Genomic DNA, 16508 nt, shown 5'->3' on the forward strand with positions numbered 1-16508 from the left:
AATTCCAATTTCAGTTGATTGCTCACACTCTGCAGTTTAATGTCTTAATAGGAAACCTGCTAAAGAGCCAGTGGTCTTATGCAAAATGAAAGATAACAATCCCTCTGTGTGTTTAGGACAATGATTATATACCACATTACCTATTAATCTGACAGCCAGCTGGGTACATGTAGAGTGAATCTTTGTGTTGTGGGCTCTGCAAAGAATTACTGAGACATTCTGTACTAAATATTTCCACACTTATACATTATTTCTACCTCAAATATATTTTTATATCTAGAAATGGCTTACATTTATATATAAGTATATATTATATACATAAATATATTTACACACACACATATATATTTAAAAGCAGGTGTTCAAAGTTGGTCTTCAGACTAATCTAGGCTATAAAAATAGATTTTGTTTATTTTTTCCAACAACTTGGACTAAGTACATATTTAATATGTAACAGTACTTTTTCAAAAAGTTGATGACTAGCCGGCGCCGTGGCTCAATAGGCTAATCCTCCACCTTGCGGCGCCGGCACACGGGGTTCTAGTCCCGGTTGGGGCGCCGGATTCTGTCCCGGTTGCCCCTCTTCCAGGCCAGCTCTCTGCTATGGCCAGGGAGTGCAGTGGAGGATGGCCCAGGTGCTTGGGCCCTGCACCCCATGGGAGACCAGGAAAAGCACCTGGATCCTGGCTCCTGCCATCGGATCAGCGTGGTGCGCCGGCTGCAGCGGCGGCCATTGGAGGGTGAACCAACGGCAAAGGAAGACCTTTCTCTCTCTGTCTCTCTCTCTGTCCACTCTGCCTGTCAAAAAAAAAAAATTAAAAAAAAAAAAAGTAGATGACTTCTATAGTATTCCCTTCTTTGGTTGTTGAAGAAATCTGGGCTTACTGAGGCAAAGGGTTTTGTTTATGATTAATAACAACACAGATGGCAAAGGCCAGGATTCAAAATGAACTCTTTCACCATTGCTATTCAATATAGTTCTGGAAGTTTTAGCTATTAGGCAAACAAAAGAAATCAAAGGGATACAAATTAGAAAGGAGAAAGTAATATTGTCCCTACTGCACATGATATGATCCTATGTATTTGGGAATCAAAAGACTCCACTAAGACTTCAACAACTCATAGGAGAGTTTGGCAAAGTTGTAGTTCATAAAAAATAAACACACAAAAATCAATAGCATCTGTATACACAAATAATACCTGACTGAGAAAGAACTTTTAAGATCATTTAAAATAGCTAACAAAAAATCAAATAATTTGAAATAAATTTAACCAAGAATGTGCAAGAGTTTTTCTACAATGAAAATTACAGAACATTAAGAAAGAATTAAAGACACACACACACACACACACAAAAAAAAAAAAAACAGAAAAATCTTCCATATTCACAGATTGGAAGAATTAATATCACCTAAATGTCCATTCTACCCAAAGCCATTTACAGACTCAGTGTTATCCCAATCAAAACACCAAGGACATTCTTCTGAGATCTAGAAAAAAAATAATCCTAAAATTCATATGGAAACACAGGAGACACTGAATAGCTAAAGCAATCTTGATAAAAACAAAGTCAGAGGCATCATAATACCAGATTTCAAGACTTTCTACAGGATAGTTATAATCACAGCAGCCTGATACTGGCACAAAAATAGACATGTAGACCAATGGAACAGAGGAGAAACTCCAGAAATTAGTCTACACAGCTATAACCAACTGCTTTTTGACAAAGGAGTTATAATCAATCCCTGGAGAAAGGACACTCCCTTTAATAAATGGTGTTGGGAAAATTGGATCCACACATGCATAAGTATGAAACACGACTCCTTGTATGCCTTATATAAATATCAACTCACAATGGAACAAGGATTTAAATCTATGACCTGATGCCAGCAAATGACTAGAGGAAAACATTAGGGGAACTCTGCAAACACTGTCATAGGCAAAAATTTCATGGTAAAGACCCCAGAAACACAGGCAATCAAAGGCAAAATAGACAAATGGGATTACATCAAGCTAAGAAGCTACTGCACTGCAAAGGAAACACTCAACAAAGTAAAGAGGCAACTGATAGAATGAGAGAAAACATTTGCGAACTATAGTCTGATAAGGATTAACATCCAGAATATATAAGAAGCTCAAATGGCCAAGAGACAAATTAAAAAAATGCTTAGGATCAGTAGCTATCAGGGAAATGCAAAGTAACCACAATGAGGTTTTACCTCATTCCAGTCAGAAAAGCTATCTCAGGACCTTTGTCCTCAAATAGTTTATTACAATTATGTCTAAGTGCTCACAAAAGATGTATCATTCTTGGGTGCTTCTTTAATGTTAATTAAGTTTCTTAAAAAATGAAATGAAATTAATTTTAAGATGCAATGACTTTGAATAGCTCTTGTCTAGGCTGTTACGGGACAGTTTTTTTTTTTTTATTTTGTGCAAATTGCTGAACTCTTTACTTAATATAGAATTGGTCTTCTGTGTATAAAGTTAACAAAAAATGGATCTTACTGGAAAATGGGACTGGGAATGTGAGAGGGAGAAAGAAGAGGGATGGGAGTGTGTTTGGGAGGATGGATATAGTGGGAAGAATCACTATATTCCTAAAGTTGTACTCATGAAATGCTTGAAGCTTGTATTCCTTAAATAAAAGGTTTCTGTGGAGAAAAATAAAGATAACAAAAAAAGAAAGGCTGTCACCCCCAAATCAAAAAATAATAAATGTTGGTGAGGATGTGGAGGAAAACTCTGCCTTAGTACACTGTTGATGTACAACCATTATGGAACACAGCATGGAGATTCCCCAGAAACCTGCAAATAGATCTTCCAAATGACATCTACTCCTGGGATTTACCCAAAGAAAACAAAATCATCATACTAAAGAGTTATTTATATCCCCATGTTTATGGCAGCTCAACTAACAATTGCTAAGATATAGAATCAACCCACACGTCCAAGCATTGATGACTGCTTTCTTTATAGAAATGTGGTAGATATACACTATGGAATACTGCTCAGTCATAAAAAACAACAATATACTGTCTTTCACAACAAAATGGATGTTAACTGGAGACCATTATGCTTAATGAAAGGAGTCAGTCCTCAAAAGACAAATAGCATATGTTTTCTCTGATTTATGATAGTTAATATAGTTACAAAAATGCGTAAAAATTAAATTGACATCTTCTGATTTGATTTTTGTTTATAGCCATTGTCTATATTCTTGTGGAATAGCAGTCTTTCTACTTTTTACTTGTTCAGCATTATGGTTAGTGTTAAATTAAGTATGTGATTATAAAGTAAATTGAAAATATGTTATTGTAAAAATAAAGAAAAACAGAAAGGAAGAGGGGAGGGATTGAGAGAAAAAAAGGTGAGAGGGATGTATAGTTATCTTTTTAGAATTGTACCTATGAAATATATAAAATCTGATCTCTTGTTAATAAAAAACAAAACAAAACAAATTCTTTGATTACAGAGAAAGCTTTCTTCCACTACTGCAATGAAGAGAGTATTTTTATACAGTATTATTCACTAGATACAAGACAAATTATTTTATATCAGTTGTAACAATGGGGGCTATGAAGTTGATAATACAGTTTTTTTGATACTCAGTAAAGGACTGGCTCTTGTGTTTAAAGTAATTTTGGGGCCGGCACTGTGGCATAGTGGGTAAAGCCGCCACCTGCAGTGCTGGCATCCCTTATGGGTGCCAGTTCGAGTCTCAGCTGGTCCACTTCTGATCCAGCTCTCTCTATGGCCTAGGAAGGCAGTGGAAGATGGCCCTGGCACCTGTGTGGGAAGACCTGGAGGAGGCTCCTGGCTCCTGGCTTTGGATCTGCAAAGCCCCTGCCATTGAGGCTGACTGGGGAGTGAACTGGTGGATGGAGGACCTCTCTCTTTCCTCTCTGTCTTTCTCTCTCTGTGTAACTCTTACTTTCAAATAGATAAATAAATCTTTTTAAAAAGTAATTTTGGTTTTATCTTATTAGAGAACTACAATTAGTGATTGTATCTATCACAGGGTTCATTTAACTCAAGTGGAAAATGCAAAAAAAATGCAAAAAAGTACATATTAGCAAACTGCTAATAAGCTTTTGTTAATCAGAAGAATGAAAGAAAGGGTTGGAAATTGCTTTAGAAGGAAATGCCCTAATTTAGCATAGCTCTAAGAAATCTTTGTGTTAATGACCCAAGTGTGGTCATCCTGAGCCCTGCCAGGGGAGCTATTCATAAGCAACAGCAAAGTTTAGTCCCCAAACATTCACCTCTTCCACAAATCACAACTCAGCATCAAAGCATGCACATCGTCCTCCCTCCAGAACGTTCAAAGCTGCAGGTTACTGATTCTATTTAACATTAGAGTAAATTCTAGTTTCTTTTTCTTTTCACCACAGGAAATTCTTTACTATGTCTAACATTGCCTGAATGTGGTTTTTTGAATGACATGATCAATGCTTTTCTTTTTTTAAATTTATTTTTATTTTTTATTTTTTGACAGGCAGAGTGGACAGTGAGAGAGAGAGACAGAGAGAAAGGTCTTCCTTTGTCGTTGGTTCACCCTCCAATGGCCACTGCAGCCGGCACGCTGCGGCCGGTACACCGCGCTGATCCGATGGCAGGAGCCAGGTGCTTCTCCTGGTCTCCCATGGGGTGCAGAGCCCAAGCACTTGGGCCATCCTCCACTGCACTTCCTTGGCTACAGCAGAGAGCTGGCCTGGAAGAGGGGCAACCAGGACAGAATCCAGCACCCCAACCGGGACTAGAACCCCGTGTGCCGGCGCCGCAAGGTGGAGGATTAGCCTAGTGAGCTGCGGCGCCGGCCCATGATCAACGCTTTTCAACTCAATATTAAGTTTTTTCATACTACTTTATAGAGTACAGAGGTGTGCATTATTCAGTCTTGATCCAGGCTGTGGTACTTCCTATGCAAGTTTCCTTAGGAAAATTAACTAACCTTGCTGAGAATAAAGGTTTAGAAAAAAAAAGACCTATGTCATATACCCGTTTTGGAAATAAAATAAGGTAAGGTGGATGGATAGAGAGGAAATGATGGATGGATGGATGGGTGGATAGATAGATACATAGATAGGTAGACAGTAAGATAGGGCTATCTAACGATAGAGCAAAATACCCAAAAGGCACTCAATAAATGTCATTTTCTCTTTTTTACCACTGAAGGAATATTTATGAATGTGTACTCTTGAGAAATAGCCACATATGCTTCACTTCTGAGCTGAAGAGTTACATCTCCTCCAAAACCATCCTGTCCTGCTTTTCTGCCCACTTTCTGCCCATTCTCAGCCAGATATGTCTCCAGTATTCTCCACTAATCACTTATATATATTTCCTATATAGACCAATGCTTATATTTTATTGCAAGCATGTGTTTGTATTTTCTTCTGTCATTCATATTGGGCAATGAGCCCTATGAAGTGAAAGAAGAGATCTTATTTCACTTATTAAATCTAGTACCTAACATAGTGTTTGGAATATAATAAAAGCTTTGTAGATTTTTGTTGACTGAGAGAGAAAGGGAGGGAAGGGAAGGGAAGGGAATGATAAAGGAAGAAAAAAGATTTTATTTATGCTCAAAGGTTGCATAGTTAAGAGGTGGCCCTATAATATGATCTTACCCTTCCAGGGAGATGGCCCTTTGGAGAGTCACTGAAGGCTGACGGGTTGCAGTGCTGTGTTGGGAATGACTGCAAGAAAAGAGAAAAATAAACATGGATCATTTTTTAAATATACTTTTGCATGTTCTTATCAGCCTTACTGTCCAAAAAGGAGCAATCTTGAAAGAAATACAGTAGAGATTAAGTCTGATGACAAATAGAATCATCCACCAAATACAGCACTAACAGATAAACAAAGGGTTAATGTTTCCTTGTAGTTTATTTCTACATGTATTATTCAAAACTAAGCTTTAAATGATAGGTTGACATAAAAAGAAAAACATATATTTGGAAAAGGCAATTACCCCCCTCCTTTGGAATGAGATAACATGGAGCATAAGAACATAAATTTGATTATTCAAAGTGTAGAATATTTTTCCCTAACAAATTTTATACAGAGACCAATCTGCAAGTCGGAGAATAGTATTTAATGATTATAAATTTATTTATTAGTTCAAATTTGTACATTTGTAAATATTTCAGCTGTTTACTAAACATAAATATTTGAAAAATGAAATTTCTCATGACAAATCAGTCTTAGCACTTGTCCCTAGAGTTGAGGAACAATTTTTTTTCTTTTTACTATTTGTTGAATTCTTTACTTGGTGTAGGGTTAATCTTATGAGTACTAAATAGACTGAGAGTAGTTCATTGTAAAAATTAAAGGAAGAAATGGGAAAGGAAGGAGGAAGAAAAATGGTAATATTACTATGTTCCTAAATCTGTATATATGAAAAAGATGAAATTTATTCACCTTATATAATAAAAATTATTAAAACATTTGCCTTGCAATCTCAGATTATTCTTAAATTGGAAAGAAAATAACAGAAGAATCTTTCATCTGAATTGGGCATAAATAATCCAACAGCAAACTTTATATCAACGAATGTTAATTTCAGTTTGCAAAATTAGTTTAACACTTTAGTAGAGGGGTTATATATCAGTATATTTATACATTTAATATATGAACATGTGCATGTATACATACATAAATATGTAAAGAGAAACCCGAGTCACATGTTTCTAGAACATTAGGCATATTCACAAAGCTCCTGGACCTGTCAGCACAAACTTGGAAAACACTGACACTGTCACAGAGAGCCAAGTTGTGGGCTGCAGAGATTTTCATTCTGAGGCTTGGTCATTTCAGGGGAGAAGAGATGTCTCTGTGGATGATGTTTGTGTATGACATGGATAACATCTGTCTGTTGAGGCAGCAGAATTTTGACACTGCAGCTGAAGTCCAGAGAATGATCGTCTTCATATTAAAGATTATACCCTTTATTTCCTGGTATGCTTAACAGTGCCAAGCACAGCAATAATTCAATGAACATGTTTTGATCTACTAGTTGAAAAGCAGTAAAATATCTGAGACTTGGACCATGTAGCCAGACTGCCTCAGTGAGATCCCCGCTTGACCACACACACCAATGTGGCCTCACGTAAGTTATTTACATCACTCTGGATGCGAGCTTCTCATCTAATATTGGAATGGTGATAATATTTTCCCCATAGGGCTGTTATATGGATCTGATGCATATAGTACTTTGAACAATATCTGTCCATGGCAAAAGTTTTGCAAGTTTTTGTTAAGTAAATAAACCAAAATGATTTGGCAGAGTGTATACTTTAAAATGCTTAACAGTAAATAAAAATAGTTATTTAGATTACTTCAATTAGCCATACAGTGAACACCAAAAGTATACATTTCTTCAAATAATATAACTTTGAGCATAAGTATAAAATTAAAACAAATCCCCTATCACAGAAACATTACAGAATTAATGGAACTACAAAGTAGAAGATTTGGGGACCGGCGCTGTGGCATAGCAGGTAAAGCCGCCGCCTGCAGTGCCAGTATCCCATATGGGCACCGGTCGAGTCCCAGCTGTTCCACTTCCAATCCAGCTCTCTGCTATGGCCTGGGAAAGCAGTATAAGATGGCTCAAGTGCTTGGGCCCCTGCACCTATGTGGGGGACCCAGAAGAAGCTCCTGGCTCCTGGCTTTGGATTGGCGGAGCTCTGGCTGTTGCAGCCATCTGGGGAGTGAACCAGCGGATGGAAGACCTCTTTTTCTCTCTCTGCCTCTCTCTGCCTCTCCTCCTTTCTGTGTAACTCTGACTTTCAAGTAAATAAATAAATCTTTAAAAAAAAAAAAACAACAAAGTAGAAGATTTGGAGGGTAATCACAAGTCCAGAAATCTAACGTATATCATGAGGTCTACAGGTAATAAAGTTGTACTGAATAGTATGTGAGATTCATGCTGAATGAATAGATTTTAGCTGCTCTTGCCACAAATACAAATATAGGCAACTATGCAGTAGACACATTAATATGCTTCACTACAGCAATCTGTTTCTAATTATATGTATTATATAACACCATGTTTTAAACCTTAAATACACAGTGAAATCTGTTAAAATAATGTAAATAAAATACAAAATTAAAAAAATTACCCAAAATTCCATGATCTTCTCTCAGACTTGACAATTCTTTAATTGTCATAGCTTTCCATAGCTTGTCAAACCAAAGCCTGTCTTGTTGCCAAGTGTGTGCACTTTTCACACAATCTTATTTACTCTTACATGGTTACAAATGCACACATAAGCCCATTTCCTGTGTTTTTCCTAACACTATAATGTAAACATTCTGACACGGTCCGCATAATTATCATTGGGTTGTTACATAATGCTACTTCCTATGACCATATAACTTTCTTAAAACATCCTTTTATAGTGCATATTTGGGTTATTTATATCAGTTTAATAGTATAATCAGTGATTCAATGAACATGCTGATATCAATTACGTTTTTTTATCCTACAGTTTCCTTTAGATACATTTCTCCAAATAGAAACATATATTACATTCTTGATTAATGCCATTAATTATTTTTCAAAAGTTTTGTGCCATTTTATTGTCTCTAAAAATATGTATATGTACCAGTTTAACCAGTCATACAAACCCTGACATTTATGACTTGAAAAATAACTGAAAACTTAATAGGTGTAAATCCTAAAGGATTTCAATCAAAATTTTGAACACATGGATATTTTTATAAGATGTAATTATACTTTTACTTTACTTACACAAATACAAGGAAATTATCTGAAAGTCAGAACCTTCACATGCAGGTGAAATTTTTATATCCTGAGAGCAATGTCAAATCCATGCTTGTAGGTGGGTTACATGTAGCACATGTTAGGAGCTACCTGATGATGATAATAACTGTCATTTTAAAGAAAATATCAAATATCTTTCTTTGTGACCCAACAGATTCTGACTTTTCCATATTATTGGCTACATAATATGTTGTGGTACTGCTGTGACTAAGATATAATCCTCTTGGCTCTTTCACCTCCTCAGGAAGAGAGGCCAGCCAGATGGAATTCTGAGGAACAGCAGTAAAAGAAATAAGGGAGAAAAGCACAGGTGCAATGTGAAGCTTTCAATATGGGAGAACTAACTGCTTGGAATATCTTCATCCTAAAGAAAGCCAGTGCACAGGTGACTACCACCTTTCTCCTACCATGTCTAGACACGTTGGAAATCTCTTCTGTAAAGCATTTTATGATATGATGCATGTATCTCTGTACCCCCCAGAATAGTCAACTTACTGTTCTGTGCTACATCTCATTTTTCTACACATCCATAACAGTACTTAGGATTAGGCACCTGTTTATTTATGCACCTGATTCTCCTCCTAAATTGTATATTGCTTTCAGTGTGAAGTGTTTCGCTTACTGATCTGTAAATTCTCAGCCTCTGGTTGACATATAAAAGATGCTTGCTACATCAAATTTTCTTGAATAATGAGTATCAAGGGTTGAGTTTCACCGATCTGAAAGGCCCCATGCCTTATATCTCTTTTAAAATTTTTGAGAACATTGAGGGAAATTGAAGCTTAGATCTCCTAACTAGGGGAGGGCAAGAATAGAATCCAAGTTTGCCTAGACCAAAGCAAACTTGATCTTCTGAAACAAACCATGTTGTCCTACAGAAAGGTGAAATCAAAGCTTTGTGACAAGTCTCTATTGAAAATCCAAGATTCTGTTAGGAAATGCTGAACTCTCATTGAGTAACATTGACAGTTGTTTTCTTCTGCATAAAATACCATACATTATTTGTACTATGTATGTTCACCTTCCTTGTCAGTGGCTTTTGAAGAGTATTTTTATGATGATAACTTCATAAAGGGACTTCTCTGTGCAATCCACATCACCTCTTTAGTGACTTCTGCACTTCGTGAAGATTTGAGTGACAAGGCATGGTTGATGAGCAGGGTGAATGTGAGGAGGGCTCAGTGTCATGACACAGCACTGAGTTTGGGGCAGAAGTTCTTGTTACCTGGTGAAAAACCTGTAGCATCAGCTCCATATTAGTAGGCTGAGTTGCTAAATCAAGTGACTTTGGAGGTAAATTTTGCTAAGACTGTTTAAGATCCAGAAAGAAGTATCACATCCTTCTAAATCATGCTGTCACTGAGTAAAATGAAGCCAGAATACAGTAGTCTCCTTTCTAAGAACTATGTGATTATCCAAATGAAAAACTCCCAAGTTGTTGCCTAAGGAAACGACATTTGAATGGTGCTGAAAGATGCATTCCTATCGCTGTGTTACATTTTTTTGAGGGACCAGTGTTGTGGTATAGTGGGTTAAGCTGTAGCCTACAAAATTATCATCCCATATGGGCACTAGTTTGAGACCCAGCTGCTCCATTTCTGATCCAGCTCCTTGCTAATGTGCCTGGGAAAGCAGCAGAGGATGTCCAAGTGCATGGGTCCCTACACCCATGGGAGAGACCTAGAAGAAGCTCAAGGTCCCTTGCTTTGGCCTGGTACAGCCCCAGCCATTGTGGTCATTTGGGGAGTGAACCATTGGATGGAAGACCTTCTCTCCCTCTCTGTCTTTCCTTCTCTCTGTAATTCTGCCTTCAAATAAATAATAAATATATCTTTTTTAAAATTTAAGAACAAATAAATTTATAGCATCTGAACTGAAAATTTTCAATACACCAGAACACAAAGAACCTAGCTGGTGGTCATAAAGTGTTTTTCAGTTTTCTCCTTTTCTAAAGCAATTAGTGTCAGAGTAAGTGGTCTCTCCAATATGCTATAATATTAAAACAGCTATTTTAAGGAGAGCACAAATGTTTTTGTGGCCTTTATTAATGAACGGATAACCATACTTGTACCCATCATTTACTGGATCTCTCAATATTTTTCTTTTTTTTCTATTTTTCCTTTCCGTATATGCATACATCAAGTCATTACTAATCTTAAAAAGAGGAGTATATCTTGGATATCCAACCAATATCTCAGATGCAACATAAGCAAAATCATTATCCCAATCAAACAATTCTTCCTATTATTTCGTTGACATAATGAGTTTTCTTGTATGATTTTTTATAGCTTCTAGGTATATCCAACAAATGTTTATTGGGCATGTTTTATATTCAGAGATTATGCTAAGTGACTGAGATGACTCATTCCTCAATATTGTTGCACTCAGTAAGCACTTGATTTAAAAAGAGGATGGTGAAAATCAAATAAAGCATTTGTCCCATGTCTACCTGAATAAACTTTTTCTAAAAATCCAGAGATACATTTGGTTGGCAAACCACATAAGCTGCATTTTGGAAGGTTTATAAGTATTTTAAAGCATAGAGAAGGGAAAGTTTACATTCTGAGAAGCTAGAAGAGTATAAGAGTGTCAAAAGTATATGGTATGCATTGGGAACACTGAGTGGTTTGACTTGGCAACAGAATAGTAGCCAGATTAGTAAACTGACAGGGCATGGGTCAGGATGAGCAATGAATACTTTGTAAAGAGGTCTAGCTTTTAATCTACTTGGAAAGATGGGCTGTCTAAGGTTGTTACGTGGGGTATGAGGGGGTCAAGATGATGATCTCCATGATTCAGAAAAGTAAACTTAAAAAAGTATGAACAATGGAAAGAAGTAGAGGAAATCTACAGTCAGGGAGCCTAAGAAAAAAGAATGAAATTCTGTCTTTTGCAACAAAATGGGTGCAATTGTGATTTGGGATAAGGAAGAAGCTAGATTAGGGCCACGAGCTCTAAGACACACCTCCCCACTCTATGTAATCCTATCTGCCTACCTGTTAGTCAAATAGCCCCTTTCACAGGCTGTGTCTCCCCTTATCTGGGACCTAGGAAATGTGTCATGTAACCACTCTCCTTCCAACCTCATAAAATAGTCTGGCAGCTGGAAGAGGTGCTCTCTGTCTCTTTTTTTTTCTCTCTCTGCAGACAATGATGAGACAGGGTGTTGAGGCATTGTCTCTTGACTTCCCAGCCCCATCCTCTTCCTTTCCTGGCCCAATCTAGCCTGAACTATGTTCACGTGTGTGTGTGTGTGTGTTTCTTACTGTTAAAATAAACTACCACCTTGTGTACAATATATGTGCCTGTACTTAGAATGTTTCTCAGGTAAAAGGGAAGGACTTGGAATAGACCCCACCTCTCCTAAAACAACAGGAGACAATTATGCTAGTGAAATAAGGCAGTACCAAAAAACAAATGTTTTTTTTTTCTAATATGTGGTAGTTAATATGGGATACAAAAAATGTATAAGAATGAAACAGACATCTTATAATTTGATTATTGTTTATAGCCCTTGTCTATATTCCCTTGGAACAGTGGTCTTTCTACTTTGCACTTGTTGAACATGATAGTGGTGTATTAAGCCTGTGATTATAAAGTAAATTGGAAGTATATTATTGTAAAAATTAAGGGAAAAAAAAGAGAAGGCGGGGGGATTGAGGGATGGAAGGAGGAAGGGAAGTTTGGTTATCGTCTTAGAATTTTATCTATGAGGCCGGCACTATGGCTCACTAGGCTAATCTAAATTAAACCGCCTGCGGCACCGGCACTCCAGGTTCTAGTCCTGGTTGGGGTGTCAGATTCTGTCCCGGATGCTCCTCTTCCAGTCCAGCTCTCTGCTGTGGCCCGGGAAGGCAGTGGAGGATGGCCCAGGTCCTTGGGCCTTGCACCCGCATGGGAGACCAGGAGGAAGCACCTGGATCCTGGCTTGGGGTCGGCGCAGCATGCTGGCCATAGCGGCTACTTGGGGGGTGAACCAATGGAAAAAGAAAGACCTTTCTCTCTGTCTCTCTCTCTCACTAACTCTGCCTGTCAAAAAAAATATAAATAAATAAAATAAAAGGCCTTATATTCTCAGGGTTTAATAGAGCTACTCTCTTCTAGAACTCCCTAGTAAGCCTTCAAAAGTACACTGACTTTGGTGTTCATGTGGGGTGGGGATGAGGAGAAATGAATTGAGAACTGAGAACTGTATTACTGATTGTGAGAATCAGGGCACTAATACACTGATTACAGAACCTCAAGTGTACATGTGGAAAGGAAAAGATGATGTGGGGAATAGGATCTACAGTGAGACAGCCGTAGTTATTAAAAATATCTTCCCTCTCTTAATGTGATATCCACATGTCATCAGTAGCCACTGAATGACTAAGATATTCCTTGTAACCATTATTCCTCCAAATAAATATCTTAACACTTTTGGTTCATTCCTTATGAGATGGTTTCAAGATTCTTAGTTATATTTCCCTGTATGCACTTCCACCCTGATTTCTATCTAAATTGACAAATTTAGAAATGAACTCAGAGTTCCATATGTTTTTAGACCTAGGCTCAGTGCCAAAAGATGCTGACTTTCCTCCATTTGGATTCTACATTCTCAGGATAATATGGACTTTTAAAATACACTGAATTGTTAAATTTAGGATCGACCTAAACCTCTCATATGTATATATTTTTTTACATCAAATGACTATAAAAATTAAATCTATCGGCTGGCACCACGGCTCACTAGGCTAATCCTCCTCCTGTGGTGCCAGCACTCCGGGTTCTAGTCCTGGTTGGGGCGCCGGTTCTGTCCTGGCTGCTCCTTTTCTAGTCCAGCTCTCTGCTGTGGCCGGGGAAGGCAATGGAGAATGGCCCAAGAGCTTGGGCCCTGTACCCACGTGGGAGACCAGGAGGAAGCACCTGGCTTCGGATCAGTGCAGCGCACCGGCTGTAGCGGCCATTTGTGGGGTGAACCAATGGAAGGAAGACCTTTGTCTCTGTCTCTCTCACTGTCTAACTCTGCCTGTCAAAAAAAAAAAAAATTGAAAAAAATTAAATCTATCATACACATGTGCATGGATTTTTTTTTCAGAAACAATTTAGTCTTATATGTTAAACTTAATGGTATTAACTTTGATTTAGTTTTTAATCTTGTTAACAAGCTATGTCATCAACTCAATTCAATATTATTTATGGAGCATTTAACACATAATCATCATTGCCAAGCCCTATCATCTAGCTTTGTATTATTTTCAAACATTATAACTTTTATATTTTCATTTAAATCATTGTTTACCAAAAAAAAAAAAAGGACAAGGACTGTGTGTTGTGCAAATCATAGATCTTTCTCCACTTTAATACCTGGCCCATAAATTTCACTGCTTAGCTCTTATAATTAACATTCTTTCTAACAGATTAGCCAAATTTCATCATCCCCTCAGTGACAGGCCAAGCAACACCTGTAGTAAATGGCATTGTCAAGTCTCATAAATTTCCATTACTTACAGGTGTCTTTTGTGCTTACTAAGACTAAATTATGACTGTGCTTAAATATGTTTATTTCTATTACACTTGATTTTATAATTACATGATTGGATAAAAGGTTTCAAAAATGAACTATGAGTGTGTAACAAAAACTTGTTTCTCTCAGGAGTAAATTTATCAATAAAGACTCAAAAATAATATGAAGTTAAAAACATGACTATTCAATAGAAAGGTAAGTATAATGATCAGAAAGCATAAATAAAATAAAGTAATGCTTCACTTAGTTTACTTTTAATTTTCTTCCAGATTTAAATAAATCCAAACTAAAAAGCATGGATAATGAATTATGATTATGCTTTATGTAAGAAAAACAAAGTAGAAATTCAGAAAAAATGGCGTCAGGTTTTTGGCATTAAAACCCAATTTGGTATCCCAAATATTTTAAGTGGGGATAACTTAGATGTTGGGAAACAATATCATAAAAACTATGGCCAGAGTTTGACAATACTAGAGAAAATATTGACCTCACATACACAACAAAAATTATGAAAAATGCAACATGTTAACTGATCCTAGACAAATAAAAATTTCCAATAATTCATTAGAAAAGCCACATGTAACATTGAACTAACGATGAACGGTTGTTGAAAATTGAAATTGTGGGTATTGAGGAAAGTATGCACACAGATAGAACACAAATATAAATATGAACAAAAATACTTGATACAGTTCAGGGTCCCATCTTTTTTTATGCTGTAGCTAAAGACACTAAAAATGTGGTTTTACTTCATGTTGAATAGTTTTAATCAACAATCAACAATGATGTGGTAACTCAAAAAATTAGAGAGGCTTTATCTCTTCCTTTAAATACCAATCATTGGGCTGGCACTGTGGCATAGTGGACTGGGCCGCTGCCTGCTGTGCAGACATGTCACATAGATGCTGGTTCAAGTCCCGGCTATTCTACTTCCAATCCAGCTTTCTGCTATGGCCTGGGAAAGCAAAAGAAGATGGCCCAAGTCCTTGGGCCCCTGCACCCACATGGGAGACCTGGAAGATGCTCCTGGCTTCGGATCAGCACAGCTCTGGCCATTGTGGCCAATTGGGGAGTGAACCAGCAGATGGAAGACCTCTCTCTCTGCCTCTCCTTCTCTCTCTGTGTAACTCTGACTTTCAAATAAATAAAGCTTTAAAAAACAATCACCAACTTCCTTTAAATATAATACACCCACAGGAGGTGCATGTCACCATAAAGTTATAGATTTAAAAGTTAAACTGAAATAATTTAGGCATGCACCTATCATTTTAAAAATTATAACTGTTTCCATCCAATCTTTTTATGAACAAATCAAGAACTGGTTCTGGTTATGTGGGTTAAAATAAGTTCTGTTACATGAATGTCTAACAGGATTATCATACAAATAATAGTTTTAGTAATAGTTTTCTCCTTATCCTTAAAAATTTTCATGGAGACCTTAGAGTCTTACACAGGATAAGAGCCATAGCTAGAATGCAGTGAAGTTAAGATCAATCACAGATACAAGTCCCAGCACATAGTTTTCTTCATCCTGTGTCATTATGACTTCATATCCTTCTCTGTGACAATAGTGAAACAATGAACATCGTAACACATACATTGGCGTTTATAAAATCCTGTTCAACCCTGTTAGGTAGCTGGAAGATTCTGAGGGTGCATTTTACATGTTTATCTAATCTCCGTGACAAACTCTTTGCTGAATGTAGTGATAAGTCTCTGCATTTTATCTTGTAGACTGACCCATATGGATTATGACTTGTCTCAAAGCCTGAACCATCAGGAGAAAATGTGGTGCTCTAATAAAGCGGCATATTCTTTCCTTTACTCATTTTGTTTTTGAGTGGCTAGCTATACATCATACTTTTTTTTTGGCTTTTGTAGTACAAGATGCATCTCAGGAGGTAATAAGGCATCTGGTACCTTTCTACAAAGACTATTTTTCACAAATAAGTGAAAAATTGAAGTTATGATAGCTTAAGTCAAGTATCAGCCAGTTCCATGTGTGCAACTACTTCAAAATGGAAAACAGATTTTAGTAATTTCACACAAAATATGGACAAATGCAGGAGAATGAACCAACAATTAGAAAATTTGAAATGAAGAGTTTTGTAAACTAGCTGGATTTTAGATATCTAATTTAAAAGACACTGGATATCTCTTAATTTCACACAGAAAACTAAGTTTTCAGTATAGCACTCCACATTTTAT

At 37.0% G+C, this 16508-nt stretch overlaps 1 protein-coding gene across 22 annotated transcripts in view; it reads right to left on the reverse strand.

The window, feature by feature from the left end:
• The window catches only part of DLG2 (discs large MAGUK scaffold protein 2), a 2253656-nt gene that overhangs the window by 447899 nt on the left and 1789249 nt on the right, over window positions 1-16508 (reverse strand). For all 22 annotated transcript variants that reach the window (XM_051821188.3, XM_089332011.1, XM_051821160.3 and 19 more), the window contains one exon: window positions 5634-5702. In XM_051821188.3, the coding sequence (XP_051677148.1) occupies window positions 5634-5702 (69 nt within the window). The remainder of the gene's footprint in view (window positions 1-5633; window positions 5703-16508) is intronic.

This window comes from Oryctolagus cuniculus, chromosome 1 (assembly GCF_051225735.1).
Source record: "Oryctolagus cuniculus isolate XC-2025 breed Fujian yellow rabbit chromosome 1, ASM5122573v1, whole genome shotgun sequence".
In the NCBI taxonomy this organism is placed as follows: Eukaryota; Metazoa; Chordata; class Mammalia; order Lagomorpha; family Leporidae; genus Oryctolagus; species Oryctolagus cuniculus.